Source organism: Eublepharis macularius, chromosome 18 (assembly GCF_028583425.1).
Source record: "Eublepharis macularius isolate TG4126 chromosome 18, MPM_Emac_v1.0, whole genome shotgun sequence".
Taxonomy (NCBI): Eukaryota; Metazoa; Chordata; class Lepidosauria; order Squamata; family Eublepharidae; genus Eublepharis; species Eublepharis macularius.
Window position 1 is genome coordinate 11,727,259 of NC_072807.1, and position 22,504 is coordinate 11,749,762.

Consider the following 22,504-nt stretch of genomic DNA (forward strand, 5'->3'; position numbering starts at 1 on the left):
CAACCAAAACGAAGGAGTTGGCACACCGGGCCTAACTGAAAGGCTTTTTCAGATGATGGATGGGGACATGCTAAGAGGTTTGCATCATTACTGCAACAAGAACTGTCCCATTCTCCCATGGCATTAAGAACTCGGAGGCACCTGATGATGTTGATGGTCAGTCATTTCAGGACGCACAAAAGGAAGGCCTTCTTCACGTCATACATTATTTACGGAACTTTCAGTTGCAAAGTGATGACCACTAGCTTTAAAGTGGGATTAGACATTCGTGGAGGACACGCCCACAATGGCCTATACTAGCTATATTGGCTAAATGCATCCTCTATATTCCAGGGCAGAGTTCCCCAAACACAAATGCCAAGGAGCAGCAATACGGGGGGAACTTTGATTTCCATGCTCGGCTTTTAAGTTTTCTGGAACATCTGCCTTCAATCTATATGGACCTTTGGGATAGGGACTGCGGACTATACTGTTCTGCTGATGTAGACGATATGCTGCTCCTGCAGGGTAGTTTCTGCATCTTATAACATGTCATGGCAAATTATTTCTGTTTTGCTTCAGCAATGTTTCATCGCTGTATTCCAAATTATGCTTGTTTTTAGATTTCTGCAATCTGTACTCCACCATATTGTTAACTGAATGTCCGAGCTGTTCATTGTATTGACTTACACTGAGTAACCCACCTTGAGTCTCAGTGAGAAAGGCAGTTTATACACAAAGATCCAGCAGCAGACATTCAATTTCTCGAACTTTATGCCTCATAAGTGACACAGGTGTGACCTCCTAAAAGCATGCACGCAGGAGAAGAGGAAGTTTCCTAAGCAAGAGGCAGTGTTGCCTGTAGGTCTGACTTACTGCAGCAAGGCTTTGGTTTTGCGTGTAGGGTCATCTGGGCGGAAGTTCTTGTATTCCTCTACCTCTTTCTCCAGGGAGAGCAACTGGCTCTGTAGTTTGCTGCGCAGCGATGGCAGAGTCTCCCGAATATGGTTGGTCAGTTGCTGAGGAAAAATAAGATAAGATAGGAAACAACCATCGAGACACACATAAAAAGCTGCCATACTGAATCAAACCACTGGTCCCATCAAGGTCAGCTGTGTCAGACTATCAGGGGCTCTCCAGGGCCTCAGGCAGAGGTCTTTCACGTCACCTACTGCCTGATACTTTCTATCTGGGTATGCCTGGGATTGAATCTGGGACCTTCTGCATGCAAAGAGGCCCTCCCACTGATGCACAATTCCTCCTCTTTTAGCAGCACCTCAGCTCTACTTAAAGTACATTTGTGCTACTTTGCTTAATACTGAGGACAAGCATTGGTTAATTGTTTGTTGTTTCCGGTGGCATTTCCGGTAACTTCCTCTTGCTGCTTTGCTTTGGTGCTTCCAGGACAGCCTTGTTGGATGTTTGTAATACTGAGGACAAGCACTGTCCTGGAAGAACAGCCAATACTCCCACTTTTTACTCTTCAACAGGGAATAGGCCAGGGCTCCAAGGCATGCTGTTCGGATCAGGCACTGCATCCAAAGGATACGCAGCCCTGTCCCTCCCCAATGTGTTGCCCTAAATAGTGCTCTCGTCCCTTCCAAAGTGGGGTGCTATGAGATTGCCTCACGTCAGTTGAACAAACATGTCCAACAGCCCAGAACAAGTCCACTGAGAAGTCTGCACATGAGAAGATGTTATTACTACCACAAGCTTAATTCATGCCAACAATATGCCAGGGACTACGCCTGAAGAACAATACACTTCAGATCGAGGACTAAAGCAACTCCTATTTCTGATTTCCCTGCTTTTTTGAAAAGTTCTAACTACCTCTAAATTTAACCTGTTCTGTCCAAGTTGAGATGGACAACAGTTGAGATGCTCGAGTCTCGTTCCCTCCAGGAACTGGAGGGAGGGGCTCCTCTTGCTGTTCAGCTAAACATGAACTGTATACAAAGATCAAGACAAAAGAGAGGGCACCGCACCATGGCCTACCTGGTTGAGGACCTTCTGCAAATGGGGCGTTCCCATGCGGTCTGCCATGTGTCTGTAAGCGGGATGGGAAAGGAAGAACTTGCGCTCAGCTCCTAGTGCTGCTCGGATATCCTTCTTACCATCAATATCCTTCTGGCTCCGGTTCACAACTCCAATGTAGCCTACAAGGGGACAGCTTCAAAGGTTAGTTTTTGCTGGAAACTTCTGCACTTGGATCCCATACAAGGTGCCCTAGGACAAATTCTAAGAAAGGGTCGAATAACAGCAGGGCAATAACTTCAGGAAACCATGAAGCTGTGACTACACATCTGACAGGGGAAGACAAATTGTACCACAACACTTGGTAATCTTGGTAAAATGGGAAGGGACTATCCCTCCTGCTCTGCTTAAGAATGTAAAGAATATGGCAGGGAGAGGGACTGAGCAGGGACTGGGACTTCACAAAACTTCTGGGCCTCCCCCCTGAATTTTTCTTCCTTAGTTCATGAACACACTTGAATTCTGAAGCGTGTAGAAAGTCAAGTGACGCTACTAGAATAAAACAGGAGAACGTGCTTCTTTTGCATCATTTATTCTAGATGCAGCCTTTTAATGTTGAGCAGGATGGCACACTCCTGTCTGAAGGACTAACCAAGGTGCTACTTTGAGAAGCTGAGTCTATGTTCATGCTAGCAGACCTCTCCCAGTCCAATTTTACATAGAGAGGAAGACTCTCAAATCCAAGCTGAAGTCCAGTTAAGGGGTATCTATGGAAGGAGAACACCAGTTCATAGATCACAACCTTGGTATCCAGAACCTGCTGCCCAGGGCTTTTTTTCCAGCTGGAACGCGGTGGATAGGAGTTCCGGCACCTCTTGAAAATGGTCACATGGCTGGTGGCCCCGCCCCCTGATCTCCAGACAGAGGGGAGTTTAGATTGCCCTCCGCACCTCTGTCTGGAGATCAGGGGGCGGGGCCACCAGCCATGTGACCATTTTCTCCGAGGGCGATTTAAACTTTTAAAAACTCCCCCCTCGTTCCAGCTGACCCAAAGTGACGTCATTGGCCCTGGGAGCACGCATGCACTTTGAGCGTGCACATGTGGTACCAGGGGCACCACCTCCCGCCAAGAGTTGCCCCCTGTGCTGGCAACCCACTGATTTCCACCACTTCTTTTCCTAGAAAAAAAGCCCTGCTGCTGCCTCTTTGCCTCCTACTGTTTAGTTACCATGGCTAGTAGCCACTGATGAACTATCCTCATGAATCTGTGTAACCAAGAGCTGCCAGCTTCCAGGCAGTGCCTAGAGAGCTCCCTCCCAAAATTACAACTGATCTCCAGATGAGATCAATTCCTAAATGGCTGCTTTGGAAGGTGGACTCTATGGCACCAAGGTCCTTCCCCCCGTCCTCCCCTGGCTCCACCCCCAAAATCACCAGGTATTTCCCAACTTGGTTTTGGCAACCCTCGTTTAACCCCCCCTTTATGCTCATAGCCATCACTGTGTGCACTGACAGAGAACTCCATAGATTAATTACTCATTGAGTAAAGTATTTCCATTTGTCTGTTCTGAACTTCTTTCCCAACAGCCTCATTGGGTGCCCTCAAGTTCTCGTATTATGGAAGCTGCCAACTGCCAGCCTACCCGCTGTGTGAACGGAAGAAGTTTAAAACTGCCCTAAATTAGAAGGTCTAGTAAAATTTCTTTTAAGGATGACCACCTTTACTCACTATAGCAGCCTACTAAAAACAGATTAAATGAACACTGCATGACAGCGGGGAGCCACATAATTTACCCACGTACTTACTTTCTCTCAAATGCAACTTTCTAAAATTCTAAACTATGAATGCGTCTAGTGCCAGCAGACCACGTTCATTCAACGGGGCAGCCCTCAGCTAGTAATGAGAATAGATTTCTACCTCTCCGCAGAGGTAAGAGTTTGTTCTCCAGTACATCTCTGGCATCAGTGCCTTCATCCATCAGGTCTAGTTTGGTGATCACCCCAATTGTTCGTAGCCCTAAGAGAGAAACAAAACTGCTGAGTCAAGTACGGGCAAAGGACAACTGACAATACACTTAGCTGAGCTCATATTTCCAGGCTTTTGAACAAGACTGAGTAGGGTTTTCTCAGTTTCGCAGAGCTTTGAATTCCTTATGCTACTTCATGATATTGCACAGAATTAAAGCTTACAGCTGGAATTACTCTTACTTTGTGCTGCTTTGTTTTTCAAAGTTTCAGTTGTCTTAATATTTTTATTTACATTATTTATAGTCCACCTTTCTCACTGAAACTCAAGGTGGATTACAGAGTGTCATTCAATGAAATCAACAGCCAGGACATTCGATAAGCAATACAACAGGGTACAGGTTGCAGAAATCTGAAGACAAGTAGACAGATGATACCCAGCTGAAACAACGATGAAACCATCATAAGCAATTTGACATCTTATGTACTAATAGCCAAGTGGTCCTGATCTGTGGATACTTAAATCCAGAGATTGGAGCCATGTGTGGACAAGACAGATCTTCCTACACACCTGAAAAATGCCCTAGGTTTGTAGAAAAATCTGAAATCTTAAAAAAAAAAAATACATGGGGGGGGGATTAAAAAGCCCCAAATGATAAAAGAATCTGTAGCTTTAAGATAATTTCAGGTTGGTCTGTAGTAGAACTGCGAGATTCGTGTTCAGCAGAATATGAACTTTCGAGAGTCAAAGATGACTCTGTCAAATACGTCAGATGCATCTGATGAAGTGAGATCTGACTCTTGAAAGCTCATATCCTGGAAATCTAGTTGGTCTCTGTAGCTTTAAGAATCAAAGCCCCTCAGTGGATGTTACTCAGCAACCATAACAGTTTAGCTAGGTAAGGGGAGGGGACACGGCCCTTTCCAAGACTGTTTTGGCCTTTGAGGGATGACTCATTGCAGTCAGGCCCAGAAGCAACCACTGGACGACTTGATATCGAGCAACTTATATGACTCACCCAGGCCCAGCTGCTTACTACTGTTAAACAGCAGCCCTCCTTCACAAAAGCCAGTGTAATGTAGTGGCTAGAACAGAGTAGGATCTGGGAGGTCCAAATCCTCACTCTGGGATGGAAGCTCACTGGGTGACTTTTATCCAGTCAAACACTCCCAGCCTAACCTACCTCTTAGGGTTGCTACAAGGATAATATGGAGGCAAGGAAAATGATGTACGCTGCTTTGGGTCCCCATTGTGGAGAAAGGCAGGGTATAAATAAAGTAAATTAATATAGCTGAAGATTGGGGGCAGGAAAAAAGGTCCGTTGTTTAGTGGATTTGAAGGAGAAGAGGGCATAGGGAAAGGTGAGCACATGGAAGTTGCTAGAAGGAAGGAAAGAGGAAACAGTGTGGGGGAGGGGATACAGGGAAAAGTGAAGTTCTTCCTGCAAGTCCTTATAGCTTTTCCACCAAGCAATCAAGCCCAGCATGGCTGGCACCATGCAACTGGGCCACAGGGGAGAGGCTGCCAGGGGAGGGGGAAAGGTGAAGATGGGAGGGCAGGCAAAGGTGGGTGGGATGGAGGGAAGAAAGCAGGAAAAGGGGGTGAGGCAATGGGAACACACTTACAGTAACAGGCAGTGCACAGTAGTATTGTTTACAGTCCATATTCCTTGTCAAAGCATCTCCTTGAATGATTTCCTGATAGTACCGTCCTATTACCTGTGTAAGCTGGCCCTCCTTCACTTACGACGTCACTATCGCTACATGTTATCATTTGTCTCCCAGCACCTAATACAACTCTTTTGAGGTCCTGACACAGCTTGTTCCACCAGGGACGTGTCAGGAGAGCTGCTGAGAGTGGCATTTGAGGGTCCAATCTAACTCTGTTAAGGAACTCTGTCACAGTGCAGTACATGAAAGGAATAGAGCACTTTACCTTGTGGATCCACTTCTTTGGCCATTTTGAGAGCATCCGAGTTGGCCAAATCCATGTTAGCTGGAGTCACGGCAAGAATCAAGCTGCTCTCTCGGCTGATGAACTGCAAAATCATATCTTTGATCTGGTACTCAATGTCTTGCGGCTGATCACCTACTGGCACCTTAGTAATACCCGGAAGGTCAATCAGGGTTAAATTCAACACTGCAAAGAAGATGAGAAGAACAACTTTGCCTTGGGGTTGCCAGTTCTGGGATTCAAGGAACTCTGACAGGCATTTCCACCCAAGGAGAGGAGCTTCATAGCCACTGAAAGGAAATCCACCCAGTCACCCCATGGACTCTTTTAAAAAATTAAATAGTAAGTATTTCCCTCAACACAGAAGTACAGGACTTGAGAACTATGATTTCACATGTTTTTCTCATTACTCAGTTTGATTAAAATGCAGGTCTTACGCAGAAATCTCTATGCAGGTTATCTGTTAACCCTATTACATAGTTTCAGGTGGGTTAATCGTGTTGGTCTGCAGCAGAAGAACAAGATTCAGGTCCCACCTTAAAGACCCTGGAAATCTAGTTGGCTTTTAAGGTGCTTCTGCCCTGTTATGTAGAGCATGCATATGTCATCTTTCAGCATCGTTTATTGCACCAAAGGCAAAGTATCCATGTTTGAATAAAGACTAAAAACTCTTGAGGCCCAACTTAGTATTCACAAACCCATATTCATATCCACCTCTCTAAGGTTTTGGAAATTGAAGAGTAAAAGCTACATACTACTCTGTCTGAACTATTTCTCCATAATAAGACCGTCTCAAAGCATTTTTATCTAAAAGATCAGCTTACTGGTTCTTGCTACCAGTAAGCACTGCGTAAGACCAGCGTGGCTTTCTGATTAGATACTGCCTCTCCCAAAACACTTGCAATAACTCAACGGACTTCAAATTCAATTACACCCACTTCCACAAGCCTAGCCGTAGCACAAAAACACACCTACCATGAGGTGAATAAACCCTTAGGTTAATGGGAACGGGAGAAATGCCTTTGTTGCTTCCTGTGACCCTGTCCGTCTCTGCTTCGATCTCCTGCCGAACTTCATCAAAATCTGTAAACTTCTTGGACTTGCAGTGCAAAAATTCTGCATATTCTGAAACAGAAAATACTTTCCATGAGATGACAGAATGTTATATAAAAAAAAAAAAACTTCTGGTGACTGTATTTGTGGCACTGTGGCTGACACATTTTACTCTACAGCTTGTTGTTTGAGGAAACCCCACATAGAAAGTACAGAGCCTCAAACAAAAGCCTCCTTAAGACTGGGAGTTAGACATCTTCCCGTCTTACAACCTAAAGACTTCAATGTCTCTTTTGTATTTGCAGATTTCGAGGAAGACATACTATATGAAAAAACAATAATGCCACAAGATTTCCTTTCTGTTGGCTTTCTTCATTTCTTTCACGTACGTACCTAATAATGGGGAATACCATGATGTGGATTATCTTGACCTTGGTCACCAGGGACCCATTCTTATCCTTAAGGACCTTTTCTAGTTCCTTCATGGATGCCATTTCAACCTCCTTCTGATTTCTTGATTTCAGTCTCCCTTTTAGTTGATGATGGAGCCAAGGAATAGAAAATCTTTAATAATTTCAATTTCTTCATTCCCAACCTTAAAATTGTCTAATTCCTCGGTAGTTATTACTTTTGTCTTCTTGATTTTCAGCTGTAATCCTTCTCTGGCACTTTCTCCTTTAACCTCCATCAGCAGTCATTTCTTCACTATTTTCTGCATCTCTCAAATAGTTAATGTTCCTCCCACCACTTTTCACTCCACCTTCATTTAAATCTAATCCAACTTTCCTTGTGATATGTTCTGCATATAGGTTGCTAATTGGACATCATTCTGTTTCCTATATTCTGTCCTAACAGTAAACTCTTGTCCAGTGTACTGGTTGTACACCAACACAATCAGATGTTGCGGCACACCCATTTATTTTAACACCATCCTTATTTTATCATGCTCCACAGAGTCAAAAGCTTGTAATCTATAGATTTTTTTCTGAAATTCTCTGGCGTGCTTCAATAATCATCATAAATTTGCAATATAATCTCTAGTGCCTTTTCCTTTTTTGAATCCAGCTTGAAAATCTGTCATTTCTTGTTTCATATATAGTAAGAGTCCATGTCGTAGAATTTTGACCATCACTTTGCTTGCATGGGAAATTAATCCAGGGGTCTGATAACTACCGCAATCTTTGGCATCTCGTTTTTTTGGAACTGGAATGCAGATCGAGTGTTTCCAGTCTGTGAGTCACTGTTTCGTTTTCCATATTTGTTGGCATATTCTCGTTAAGATTTCTTTCTATAACTGACTGTGAACAATCAATTGAAATAACTCACTACCTTCGGACCAGCCTCTCATTAAGATTTTGATAGACTCTGTTTCTGTAGCTTGAAAAAGCTCTATTGATAACCCATCTACTCCAGATGAAGAAAATTTCTCTCTTCAGCTTTATTCTGATTTTTGATGTTAACAATTCATGGTCTGTACCACAGTCAGCTCCAGGTCTTGTTTTAGCATCTGCTTCCGGTTATGTAATTTATTTGATTCCTGTACTTGCCATCCAGTGATGTCCATGTAAACAATAGTCTGTTCAGTTGCCTGAAGCATGCATTTGCAATGAACAAATTGTTGGCTTCACAGAATTATGCGAGTTGCTCTCCTGCTTCATTTTGTAATCCTACTCTAAATTTTTTTACTGTGTTTGATTCTGCTTTATCTCCTGCATTTACTTCCAGTCATCTATGATTATCAATGCATCTCGTTCGGGTGTATGATCAATTTCTTCCTGGACACTTGCATAAAAGCTTTCAATTTCTTCTTCATCAGAATGGGCAGTTGTGGTGTAAACTGTGATATGAAATAACTGGGCATTGTGTTACAATTTTCTATTCTATCTTTTCTCAAGAACTATGGGAAGGTAGCAATATTTAAAATCATCTATTGTGCTTGTTGCAAGAGTAAGTCAAATAAAGCAAGTCTACTTTTCTTAACCAAGTAAACCAGATTAATTTATTTAATAAAGGCACTGTGAGGATATAATTCCGCAAGGCAGAAAAGCAATTTATCCAGAATACAAAACGATTGTTATGTTCAACGCTATCTGGAGTCCAAGCAAACATGTTCATGAGCATCAACACAAGGACTTAAATACCATGGAAAAGCTACATACCTGTTTTAGAGAAGATAAGCTGAAGAATGAGAGGTCGCCTGGTGACAATTCCAGAACCACGAGGCAGGAAATCTCTGCAACATTTTTTAAGCAAAATAGTGTTATTTCAATATTTAAACAGGTATTGGTCAAGAAGATTATAAAAACATTTTGAATCTTGCTGTACGCTTGCAAGCAGGGAGAGAGAACCCACCAGCCCAAACGCCCTGGCCATAAAGATTTGATGATTAAATGAATTACAGAGCTGGTACACTTTATAAGGGCACAGAAAGGAAGAAAAATTAATCTCCACACATTTCGTGGACTGGTTGCAAAAAATTTAACCTGCATTGTTCTTATGCCCAGAGGTCAACATAAAACACCCTTTGAAGAAAAGATTTTTGCTGCAAATCAATACAACCTAGAATAGACAACAATTGTCACTACAATTTTCTGGGATCTTTCAATCCATGTCCATCTCTCAGGATCCATTTAAATAACAAGAGACAATCTGTTAGAAGAGTAACTCTCCAGCTTTCCGTAACCTTTGGGACCCCCTTGCAAAGTTATTCCACACTACTTTTTCCCACCGAACACACATCAGTTAATATTAAATAGCAAGCAATATTTTATGCATTAGGCAGAGAAACCCATTTTTGCCAAATCAGCCTCCTGTCTTAGTACCCTATCCAAACCGTGAGACTGTAGGGGCAGAAATAAAACAGAACCCTGGTGAGCAAAATGGTGATGAAATCCTAAGCCAATTGTGACAAAGAAGCCCCAGCATGGATGCTGAAGCCCCCCTAGATCTCCCCACCTCCAAGGCAATCACACCAGGAGACCTTAATACCACCCCCGACACCACCTCTGCCAGCTAGCACACAGTCCTAGTCAGGTGGCTACCAAACAGGGTTCTTGTTGAAGAAGTTGGAATCCATAGGGATGCCTCCTGGCCTGTCAATTCTGAGCTCTCGCTGAACAGAGATCCCATGCAGACACTGCAGATAAACGCTCCTGTTCCTCAGGGTTGTTTTTCATATTAAGGTCAGAAACAAACTCAAAAAGCTGGAAAATGAGTCCTCACTTTCCAGAGTAGCAAGGCTACCACCAGCCTCTTTGACTAACCTTCAACTTGAGACCAAAAGACAAATCCCAAGTCTTACACAGTTTAAGCAAACAAAAGCCAGCCTTGCAAAGTAGGACACTTTACAGACTGAGTTCCAGAAAATTGTTACTTGGGTAGCTATGGAAAGTAAACCAAGATGCTGGATTCAGACTGAAGTGTTGCAAACCCAGACAAGTATAATTAATAATGTTTATTAAAAGAAGTGCAAGTACATACAAATTATATAGAAATGTGTAAAACAGGAAAAGAAAAACAACAAGCTTATTAGCTAAGCTAGCAAACACTGAAAGACTTCAGTCCTAAACCAGATATTACCTACAACCATAGCATTCAGAAGCAGAAGACCAACCTCTAGCCAGGATCTTGATCCTTGGAGGACATTGCCCCAAGGACAAAACTAGAACGAGGATTCAAGTTTTAAGGCTTCCTGCCTGCAATGTGGCCTTACCGACTTGACCAATCAAGAAAGGGCTGGGCCTGTGACAACACACTTCTATAGCCAGCCTGCCTTCACAAGTCAGGGACTAATCTCCCTACTCCCAGGATACCATGCATTAATGGGATGGAGTGCAAAACACCCTTCAATGTTCTAGCCTTTGACAGTTCTTCGACCTTGCACCTATGGCACCATCTCATCCTTTTATCTAGCTGGGAACTTGCAGTGTCATCTGACTGCACTTTCCCAGAGAAAGTTTCATTTTGCTTCTAATTAACTTCTAACTAGGCCAAGAAGCCTGAATCAAAGCCTGAATAAACCAAGAAACAGGCTAGTCAGTCAATTTCTTGACTCAAGACAGACTGACTCTGGCTGCTGCGTCCAACCAGATCTTGACAATGCACTCTTAGGTCAGTTTGCTCATCTAGGATTTCATGCCCCAACCCCCATAACAGGAATATGGATTAGAACATATTATATCATAGTTGTACATGTTTATTCTAGTAAACTGGGTATGAACTTTAGTATAGTTTTTTTTAAACAGGCTATATAAGCACACAGATGTTCCTTTCATCTTTGAGAACCAATTAAAAGTAGTGGGTAGTAGGGGTGTGCAGCAAAAAAAGATTCAGTTTTCCCGCTTCGTAATTTACGAAGCGAGAAAAAGAGTCAGAAAGAAGCAATTTCCGAAATGGCAAGCCGCTTCGGAAATTGCTTCTTGGCCCCGCTTCGAAATGCTCCAAAAAGATTTGGAGCACTTCGAAGTTTCCCTGTCCCACAGCTTCCTCTGAAGATGATGGGTGGGAGAAGTTGGTGGAATTTCCTGTCTCCCCGGCATCAGGTCAGTGAGTGGGGCAGCCAGTTTAAACTAGCCCCCCCCCCCGGGCCGCTGCCTCCTTTTCACCCGATGTCAGGGAGACGGGGAGTCTCTCCATCTCCCTGGCATCGGGTCAGCGGCGCTGCCTTCACCCGCTGCTGATGGGGCCAAGGAACTCCCTGTCCCCATCAGCAGTGGGAGAATGGAGCGCCTGGCGGGGAGGTGCAGGCTTAAGCCTACGGTGACACCACCAGGCTGCTGCACCCGGTGCCAGAGGGGCAGGGAGAATCTCCTCATCCCTTTCGCACCGGGATGCGGTAAGCCCAGTGGTTCTGACTCCGGCGCAGTGCTGCCCCCTGATGAGCAGCTGATTCAGTGCTTTAAATGCCTCTTTCCGTACCCCTGTGCAGCAGCACAAAAAGGGGCATTTTAAGCCCTGCAGCTGGCACTCAGCCGCTGATTCAGGGGGTTAAATGCCTCTATACAGCGGCAGGGAAACGGGCATTTAAACTCCTTGACCCGAATCTTCCCAAAGCCATACAAATAGCTTCAGGAATCCTTGATTCTAGGTTTACAAAACGGACCCATCATGCTGGGGCCGTTTCGGAAATCCTGAATCTTTGCAAATCGGGTCCAATTCGGGTATTTTTCCCAAATCAGAAACCTGAATCACACATCTCTAGTGGGTAGTAGTAGATATAAGGTTCTTTAATTGTTAGAATGAACCAATGATGATCTGCTCACGTAACTTTTCCTGTCACCGTCTAATGATTTATTCAGTTATCTTGTACCTGGACATGGCATCACTTTTTGGCGAGGTAGAATGTCACGACTGAAAGTTTGAATAATCAGCTACATCTAAAATGCAGTAATATTTTTATATTGTTGTCACATGTGAAAGATCTTAGATGTCTCAGTAGATAGCACATGTCAACTAGTATAAAAGATGCCACCCAGATAAGGAATTGGGGTTTTACTGAAAGAAATCTCATGAAGATCTAGGTGAGAAAAATTTATTTGTATGTGTGCTTACTGAAAATTCAGTGCATTTCACAGAAAATCTGATTCTAAATCAATTAAGGGAAGAGTTAATACTTGTTGCATTTATTTGTTCCATTCTCATAGATTTTATTTTAATAATCCATTATAATGTTCTCTTGCTTTATTTTAAAAGTTAGAATTTCAATAAAGAATAAGCATTAAACGCTAAAAAGTCTCTGTGTAACTAGATGGGAAGAGTCAAAACAAGGAGAATCCCTATAAATTATTTGCACTAATTAAGAGGCTTTTCAAAAGAGATCTGTTTCTTGTCTCATATCTAATGCATTCACAACAACTATTCAGAAATGAGAAATAAATGTTGGGACTAGACAGTTTGGAATCCTTAATGAGACACGAATAAGCAATCTCTGGCACCCCCATCCCACAACTGAACTGAAAACCCTTGGATATTTCAAAACTTGCTTTTGAAACACTTTAGCTTTTAAAAACAGCTCGTCATGCAGCATGGGCACAAGCCTTCCTATGGATGGAATCTTTGCCTATTCTCTTGAAGGTTTCCTCCATAATTAATTCATGGAACTATATCAGAAATCATTATGGTCTTCAATCAAAGCAATGAGACGGTATGCTGGATTTTTCCAAGCTTTAGGATACTTTCAACAATAAGGTGACTGCAAAAGGTATCCAAAGATGCTTCAAATAAATCTTTAATCGTCGTCAATGAGATTACTTATAATTTAAACAAAAACTCTGACTAAAAACAAAAAGGAAATGGTCTCTTTAATACTGATCTTCCTTGTGTCCTGTTACAGGAACATACCAGACCCAATAGCCTCAAACACAAAGTGGGTCCTTAACTCCCAGATCCACTGATAAAATCTGCCAACACTGATAAATCAACTCAAGCTTTCATTGATTAATCTTCCAATTACAATCTGCAGCCTCAGCTGGCCCTGATGCAGCAACGGGCTAAAGGACAAACAGGAAGTATGAATCTGCAGAAGAGGTCAGAAGCAGGATCTCCTTTGCACTGATCTGGCGCTGGGAAATTCAACCTCGGGCATAACTGGTGGACCACTGCACTGAGGTCAAGCCACGTTTGGTAATGGATGAGGATGCGGCAAGACATTCCACCTTAATAAGAGCTGGCATACACTTCACACTGCGGCTATTTAATGGAGATGGAAACAAACACCTCCTCAGCAAACAAGTTGTAAAGAAAGCTGGGAAATGAGGCCATTCCTAAACAGAACCCAAACAGCAGCATAAGCATAAACACAGCCCAGCAAGAGTGTCTCTTCCATTATCCCTGTTCGAGCACATCTTCTTAAAAAACATGTACCTAGCCAACCAAGGAGCGTATAGTGAACATAACAACACTATGCCACTGATCGCTATGCCATTATATTCCCCACTTTCAATGCAGTTCATCTGACCCGTGCAAACTCAGTTAAGAGCCTAGGGGTTATACTGGATCCAGTGCTACTACTAGAAAAACAAGTTAAGGCAGTTGCAAAAAATTCTTTCTACAACCTCACTCTAGCCTGGTAGATGGCTTCTTACCTCGACATGGCCAACCTGCCCACCTGGATCCATGCTTTGGTAACATCAAGAAATGACTATTGTAATGCACTATACATAGGTCTTCCATCTAAGTTAACTAGGAAACTCCAATTAGTGCAAAATGCTGCAGCTCGACTGTTATCAGGAGTGAGCAGAAGCATGAACATCACTCCCATCCTGCGGTCACTCCATTGGCTACATATCAGTTACTGTGTTCAGTTCAAGATATTGGTTATCACGTACAAAGCTCTTCATGGCCCTGGTCCAGCATACCTATGGGAACGCCTCCCTCCCTATGTTCCTCCAGGGCAGCTTCGCTTATCTGAACAGGGTCTCCCGCTGGCGCCACCCTGCACATGAGTGAAATCAACAGCAGCCCTTACATGGGCTTTCTCTGTGGAGGCCCCTACCCTGTGGAACGGCCTGCCTGCGGAGGTCAGGAGAGCCCCCACTCTCCTGGCTTTCCACAAACAATGCAAAACCGAATTATTCAAAAAGGTTTTACTCAGATAGGAGGGCTGTATTGTAGGGAGGAGGGGGCCTCAGATGTTTTGCTACGGAGTTGGGGACCACAGACTTCACCACTATGTTGCCTTACATACTATCTGTTGCTTTAAATATGTGCTCCTATGAGCTACCTGTGCTTCATGCTGTCTAATATCAGTCCTAGAATTGCTTATGTTCTGTTCCAGCATTTCTTCAACTCTGTATTGGATTTTTTCTAATGCTATGTCTTTGTGAAGCTGTATTTATTTACCCTATCTGGCACTGTTTCTGGAAATGTCCTTGATATTGAATGTACTAACCTCACACTGTGTAATCCGCCTTGAGTCTCAGTGAGAAATGCGAACTATAAATGATACAAATCGATCAGTTTTGGCTACATGATGGCATCATGAGAACAAACAAAGCCAAAGAGGGACGATGGAAACCAGAGGGAGAATGCTCTCACTGGACTCAGGAACACAGCCTTTTCTGATCCTTTAAAAATGTTCTGAAACTTTCTCCTGAGCCTCACGAGCTCTTGTCAAGCATGTTCCACAGGTGACACAGCAAGAACTTTTCTGCTCCACTTCTGCTAACTGTGCACCTCCCATTCCTAAGAGAAACCACTGACTTGCATTCTAACAATGGTGAACGTATGCAGCTACCTCATACCAAGAGATATACTCAGTGGTATATCTAGTCCAGTATCATTTTCCATGACCAACAGCAGCTCTCCAGAAGAAGTTGTTCCTATCCTTTATTTGAAATACTTTGATTCATACTAGGATTCATCACAAGTCCTCATGCATGCAAAGCACTTGCTCTTCTGCAAAGCTACAGCCATTCTCCAGCATTCCCCTAACATATAATACAGCCCTGATGCAGTTATCAAAGCATGCACATTATATCTCTTGCCAGCAGCAACCAGTCGGCTAAAATGATGTACGAGGTATTCAACAGTCCATTGCTGTCAACCACTTTGCCAATGAAGTAACAGCCTTGCTAACAATGGAACTCGGCGGCTCACAGTAGCCAGGGCCAGAAGAAGTCCCACTGTCCCACCAGCTCCTCTGCTCATCAAAGGGCTTGGCGCTATAAAAATGCTTGCAAACCTTAGCAAACTAAACAGGGATGACCCAACACTACAGAATTTACCTGGTCGAGTTTTATTTCTGTACATGTATCTGCCAACAGTCTGGAATCTGTGTATCCAAATTATGGATGAATGCTTAAGCTATTGCCTTGTAAATCAGTCCAATTCTCAGATATTCAAATTCTCTTACCTATAAGCTTTATTACTATCAATCCATTTGTGGACCCCTTCCAAGTTTGATTTCTGTTGCTATCATTTTCCTGGTAGCTTCGTGTTGCTTCTGACTGGCCCTCGTTTCACTGAATGCTTACTAAGCACAGCTTTCACAAAATTGCAACTGCCTGCACACTAGAAAGAGTTAGGGCTCATATTTGTTTTAAAACATTCTACATTTCTTTTGCCACAGACTGCTAAGACCACATTGCTGTATTTGCTCTCCAAGCAAAGAAGGCAGGCAGGTTGCATACCTCACTCACCCTAGAGGCCCAACAGCCCCACTAGAGCCCAGAGCGCAGCAGCAGATCAAGGAAAAAATGGGGTGTAGCCCTCATATGGGGCTAGAGGGTGTAGCCCTCATATAGGGCTAGAGGGTGTAGCCATAGGGCTACACCCTCTAGCCCTTGGATCGGCCAGCACCTTGAGAGTAGGGCTACAGAGCTGGTGGTGGGTATAAAAGGGAGCTCCATACTGAGGCCAGACTGGAGGTGCTGCAGCTCACAGCAAGGTTAGCGAGAGAGTCTCTCCAGAAGCCCTCCAGGGAAGTGATGGCAAGACAGCTGCCAGCTGGGGCAGGGCTGCCGAGACCCCCCCTGCAGGACACAGCAAGTCAGATTTGGAAATAGGAGTATGAACAAAGGCCAATAATCAAGTCAGAGGAATCAATGACATACTAAAGCCAGTAACAGAAACTGGTTTATAAAGCAGTCAGTAGAGAATAGGCATGGTGTGTGGTGGAATAAAAGTAGTCTCCGTATGGAACACTGTGTATCAAATTAAAATTTATTTGAGTCTGAAGTCCACAGGCAAGGGGCTTGGTGGTTTCTATAACTGCAATTTGTGCCAAACTCAGGGAACAAAGCAATGTTGACATCTCCAAGCAATACTTCCTTCCCCTTACGTATATAATGGTTATTTCCAAACTAGGGGAATAAATTTGACTCAGGGTAAGCTAAAGCAAAATATTCAAGTCTTGAAAGTATGGCTTGCAATTTCAAGGTGATTTTAAAAAGATTATTATTATTATTATTATTATTATTAAATAAAAAAGCTGTTAAGCTGCTACACCATGACTGCTGCCAGCAGTAGCTTCCCAGATGCTGCTGGCCCACAAGCTCAACAGAGAAGCTGGGAGAGACAAGGAGGAGAAATCTAGCAGTATACAATGCCCAGGCAGCTTGCTTCAAATCCCCTGCCATGCAGCTCCCTGAGTGACTTTAGCCAGCCCTCCTCTCACAGGGAGAACCATGAACACTGCCCCAAGCTTCTTGGAGGAAGAGTGGGATAAAAATCTACTAACTAGTCACAGGTAACAGAAAAAGCCAATCAGAAATCAGACATACAGAGACCAATTAGTCATGCACTAATGATCTCTCTTTTCCAAAAGTATGGTTTGGATGAGCAGAGAAGTCGCTCCCTATCTTCTGCAAAAACAGCAGCTATATGAAGAGCAGCTCCCCTAGTAATAGCCCTCTATGCAGAAGCCCCGCCTTCTACCTAGAGGCTCCAATTGGCTTTTCAGAGAGGACCCAGAGGACAGAACGCACAACACTGGCTCACACAGGAGAGCGCCAGGTCTGTCATCAGACCTGTCATTGCATAAAGGACTCAAAATGCACACGTGCGTAAAACGGATACTACTGCCTTCTTGCCCCAGTTGAAGGGGAGGAAAATCACTTACATGCTACAGCCGAACTAAAAAAAAGTTTTTTCCTACCGTAGTTCTAAACTGCTCCCATTATTTGCGACTGACACCAAGGAATAACAGTCTACGTAACAGAGGGAGATGCGAGAGAGAGGGCATGAAGGAATGGGCCAGTGCCTGGCTCTTTTGGCCCTTTCTTACATGCCCAGGGTTGCCACTTTGTGGTCAGGAAGGAATTTTCCTCTAGGCCAGATTGGCCCGGGATCCTAGTGGGTTTTTGCCCTCCACTGGGTATAGAGCAGGGATCACTGGGGGAGTGGGGTGGGAGCTGAGAATTTCCCGAACTGTGAAGGGAGTTGGACTAGATTTACCCCTGGGACCCCTTTCCAGCTCTTTTTTCCCCTATCTAAAGGTGTTGCTACCTTCGGTTTCTAGATAGTTGGACCACCAGATCTATGGTATTTTAATGTTTCTCTTTGATGAAACGTTTAAAACTCAGATGATGGCTGAGTTATCAGAGTGTTTTAATATTAACCAAGCAACAGCTAAGTACTCAAGCAACTGAATTGGATGCTTTTAAAGCTTTTGTCAGAGGAAAGATTATTGTATGCACCTCTCACAAGAAGAACCGTAGAGGGAAGAAGCAACTTTGAAAAATAAGTTGAAATATTTGTTAAGCCAGTTTGCCGTATCTACTATACCCGATAGCTCTAAGGAGCTGCAAAGATTAAATACATGTTAAACAACATTGTCAGTGAAAGCAGAATCTGTTTTAACTCATTTGTGCCAGTCATACTGGGAAAATGATGAGAGACCAGGTAAAATCCTAGCACACCATCTAAGGCAGGAAAACAATAACAATTATATTCCTTTGATCAAGAATGGGAAGAATATCATACCACCTCTACCGAAATAAACTCAGTTTTATAAGTTTCTACTCTGAATTGTATAGTAAAGGCAAAGAACCCTTAGAAAAAAATTAGAGGCATTTTTTCTTCACCTTGATCTTCTATGTTTAGGTATTATTCGATAGCAGCTTCGTGCCGAACCTTTGTGTATGAATGAAATTACAGCAGCAATAATGAATATGAACACGGCCACATCTCCAGGACCAGATTGGTTCCCTACTGAATGGAATAAAAACTTTTCGGATTTTTTAAAATCCCAAATGTATACAAGTTGTACAATGAGATTTTTTTTTTAGTCTGGTTTTTTGCCACTGTCGTTATACAATGCTTATATTACTGTGATTCCAAAACCTGGCAAAGTCTGTACTAAATGTGCACATTTTGGGCCCATTTATCTGATAAACGTAGATGTTAAAATATTAACTGTTTTTCTTACTAACAGACTTTAAAAGATTGTTACAACCCAGGTAAATATAGAACAAGTAAGAGTTATATGAGGCAGGCCAGGGTCTGATAAGCTCAGATCAGTCGCTGATCAGAAAGCATTAAATAGTAAGAAGGCTGATCACATTCCAATTCTCACTCAACACAGAAAGAGCTTTTGACAAAACATACTGGAAATTTATTTTTACATTGACTAAATTTGGCTTTTTTCATGAATTTATGAAGCAGATTGGAATTCTTTATTCATCTAGGGTACTGCTAATGGCGTTTCTCCCTTGAGAGGGGTACTAGACAAGCTTGCTCTCTTTCGCCTCTTATTTTCGATTTATGTTTGAAATTTCTAGCTTGTACCATCAGACAAAAATAATAATACTCATCGTCTGACATTCCCTCTTCCCCTCTTCTTTGTCCTTAAAACAGTAGAAATAGCACCAGAGGTGTTTTTAAAATTCAAAAGTAACTTTTATTTATTTTAGAGGAGAAAGGTCAGGTGAAATCAGGCACTGAAAATTTCTGAGGTAATTCAACATCGAAATCTCTGAAGTAAAATCAGTACATGCACACACTTTAGTTCTTATACTCTTCACAGATACTTAAATTCTTTTGTTTAGAAGCTTTTGTTCCCATGTTTCCCCCAAACATTCTAATACACTCTCTCTTAGAATTCTCTTTCTCTTTTGGGTTTAAGAATGCCAATACCCACTTTCTAGTACCCCAAACTCTCTCTCTCTCTCTCTCTCTCTCTCTCTCTCTCTCTCTCTCTCTCTCTCTCCAAACACCAGTGCTTTCCTTCAGTTTTTTACTGAATCTTAAGGTCTCCAAAAGGCGTTTCCAACCACACCCAACCAGGAATCTCTTCACTTTCCAGAGCTACCTCCCTGTTTGATTGTGTAGGGAAATTCTCTTCTCACTAGAAGAGCTATTCCCTTTCTTTGGCCTGAATGTGAGTCTGCGCCTACTTCCCAAACTTCCTTGTCAACTTTTTCCCAGTTCTCCTGTCGGTGTTAAACTGCTCTCAGTTAGGACTCCATCTCCCCATTGCTCACACTCAGTTCTTCTCAGCTCGGGCTGAAAAACAGACCCTTTTCTTTCCAGCTCATGCTACCCAATCCAATTCCATGGAGTAGCCTGTCACTCAAAGCTCTCTGTGTCTGTGACACAAGCCTTAACAGTCCTTCAGCTGTTTGTACAATACTTTCAGGCTTTTAAAAAAGTGCAGTCTGTCACATATCCCACCCTTTGAGTTCATTGCTTCAGGAGAGGTTCTCCTAAACCTCTCCTGTGCAATGGTTGAAGCATGTGGGTGCATATCACCTTTCTGTTTACATTAGTACCAATCATTAAACATCTTATCTACAACATTCAATAGGTGTACCAAAAGTTAAACATCTTATACCAACATATATACAACAATCAATAGGTGTACCAATCCGCTTCTATAACCCCCATTCTTAGGTGGCTCTGGAGAGTGCATCCACAATGACATTCTCCTTCCCTTTTATGTGCACTATGTCAAAATTGTAATCCTGTAACTGAAGACTCCATCTTAGCTTACTGTTTGTACTCTTCACCTGGTTTAACCAGCACAATGGTGAATAGTCAGTGTACAAAGTGAATTTCCTTCCCCATAGGTATAGTTTTAACTTACCTATGGCTCACACTGTTGCCAAACATTCCCTCTCAATCATTGATTCCTTACTGCCCTAGATTTCTTTAAAGAGGATGCAACTTCCATCCAAGCAACTAATGGATGAGGAGGCACAAAAATCAACAAATGCCCACTTTATGGAATGGCTTGCCTGATCAAGTTAGGAGGCCTCCCAACTCTCCTGGCTTTCCACAAACTATAGAAAAAAATTAGTCAAGGGGGCTTTTTTATACAGGCAGGAGGGCTGTACTATAAGAAAGCCGTTCAGAAAGTTGGAAGTGCTACTGATGAGTCGGTCTGACCCAAGATTTAAGGTGTCACCCATTCTGAATAGGGTTGCACTCCCCTTGAAGGAACAGATTCGTAGTTTGTGGATGCTCTTGGAAATGACCCTACTGTTGGATAAACATGGGGAAGCTATGGCTAGATGTGCCTTTTACCGGCTTCAACTGGTTAGCCAGCTGCAATCTTTTCTGGATAGGAAAGAGCAGGCCACTGTAGTGTATGCTCTGGCTACATCTAGATTAGATTACTGCAATTTGCTCTGTGTGTGGCTGCACTTGAAAAATGGTTAGAAACTTCCATTGCTGCAGCCAGGATGGTGACTGGAGTGGGTCACAATTAGGCAGGTGGCACCAAGATAGGGCCTTCTCAGTAGTGGCACCAAAAATCTGGAACACTCTCCCAAGGGATATACGCCTGTCTCTTTCTGCTACTATCTTTTATTGTTATGCTACCTGTTTTTAGTTTTTATATTGTGTTCATCGATGTGATCTGCTCTGAGCCTGTTCGTGGGGAGAGCGGACTATAAGTACAATTAATTAATTAATATCTTCCATGAGAGGGTGAAGCCTTTTTTATTTTGCTTGGCTTTTGTTTTGCTCAGTGATCTCTCCTCCCTCCCCAATGTTTTAACTGTGTTTTTTGTAACTATTTTGAGTTTTTGTTTTAAATTTTAATTATATATTTATATGTTGGTTTTAATTTTTTTTAAGATGAGATTTTAATTTGTAGGTTTCAATTATGTCAGCCAGCTTGGTGGCCCTGTAAAGTTAGGAAGGCAGGGTAAAAATCTTGTTAAATAATAATAAATAACATTTGTGGTGACACAATTAAGTCTTTCGTCAGCCAATGGGGAAAAGAATAGCAAAATCAAAGGACAGCTGGCTGTCCAGGAAATCCAAGTATTACAATTAAAGTTTTCAGAGATGTTGGTATTGGATTTAAACACAGATCCAGGATTACATCTGCTGATTTACTGGCAAAAAATGTTTATATTTAAACACAGGTGTTAGTGCAAGATGCTTTTAACTACTAAAACACACTGCTGGACAAGTCTAGGACTTATCTAAGAGCGCCGGCATTCTGCCACTTGGGAACTACTGTCTAAGGTGCAGTCAGGGAATTACAGCACAAGGGTGGTTCCTTGTCCCCTGCTGGGATGTACCTCTGTGAAAAAGTAAACAGGTGCCAAAAGTAGACATTTGCAGATACAGGTGAAAATATAAACACTGAATGTGGGGACCCAGGTTGGGTGGCGATCATAATTTGCTCTCGAAGGCTCTTTTTACTTGGCCCACAGAGCAGGCTTGAGCACATATGATATAGCAATCTTGCTGAAGCTAAGCAAGAACAGATCTGGGTAGGGACGGGATAGGAGACATGCACTTAGCAAGGGTGGACTTGATGACCTCAGAGGATACTTTCAACTCTAATATACTATGGAACAAAAAGGCATCCAGCAGCTTGTCCAGGAGAAAATGGACAACAGAGGAGAGAAGCACAGAAGTCAAGGATGGGCAAAAATGATTTGGGATGAAGAGTCTTGAAAATAAGATCTTTGAAATGAAGTAGAAGAAACTGAACATAAAAGCAAGTTCTGCCCTCCCTGGTGATCAAAGTTAACACTCTCAACCTTGACCTACAGAGCAACACAAACATAATATGGTTCTACAGAGGCTGTCAGATAGACCATGGAGGCCAGGCAGAACTGCGCCAAGAGACTCCCGACACACAATCACAGAACCCATCATTTTATTTACTTGGGGTAAGTACAG

General features: G+C 42.8%; 1 protein-coding gene across 4 annotated transcripts in view; it reads right to left on the minus strand.

Annotated features, from left to right (window-relative positions):
• DNM2 (dynamin 2) overlaps positions 1-22,504 on the minus strand; it is a 68,803-nt gene that overhangs the window by 42,641 nt on the left and 3,658 nt on the right. For all 4 annotated transcript variants that reach the window (XM_055002382.1, XM_055002380.1, XM_055002381.1 and 1 more), the window contains exons 2-7: positions 9,085-9,158; positions 6,848-6,997; positions 5,855-6,058; positions 3,872-3,970; positions 1,975-2,135; positions 856-998 (exon numbers count right to left, since the gene is read on the minus strand). In XM_055002382.1, coding sequence (XP_054858357.1) covers positions 856-998; positions 1,975-2,135; positions 3,872-3,970; positions 5,855-6,058; positions 6,848-6,997; positions 9,085-9,158 — 831 coding nt within the window. The remainder of the gene's footprint in view (positions 1-855; positions 999-1,974; positions 2,136-3,871; positions 3,971-5,854; positions 6,059-6,847; positions 6,998-9,084; positions 9,159-22,504) is intronic.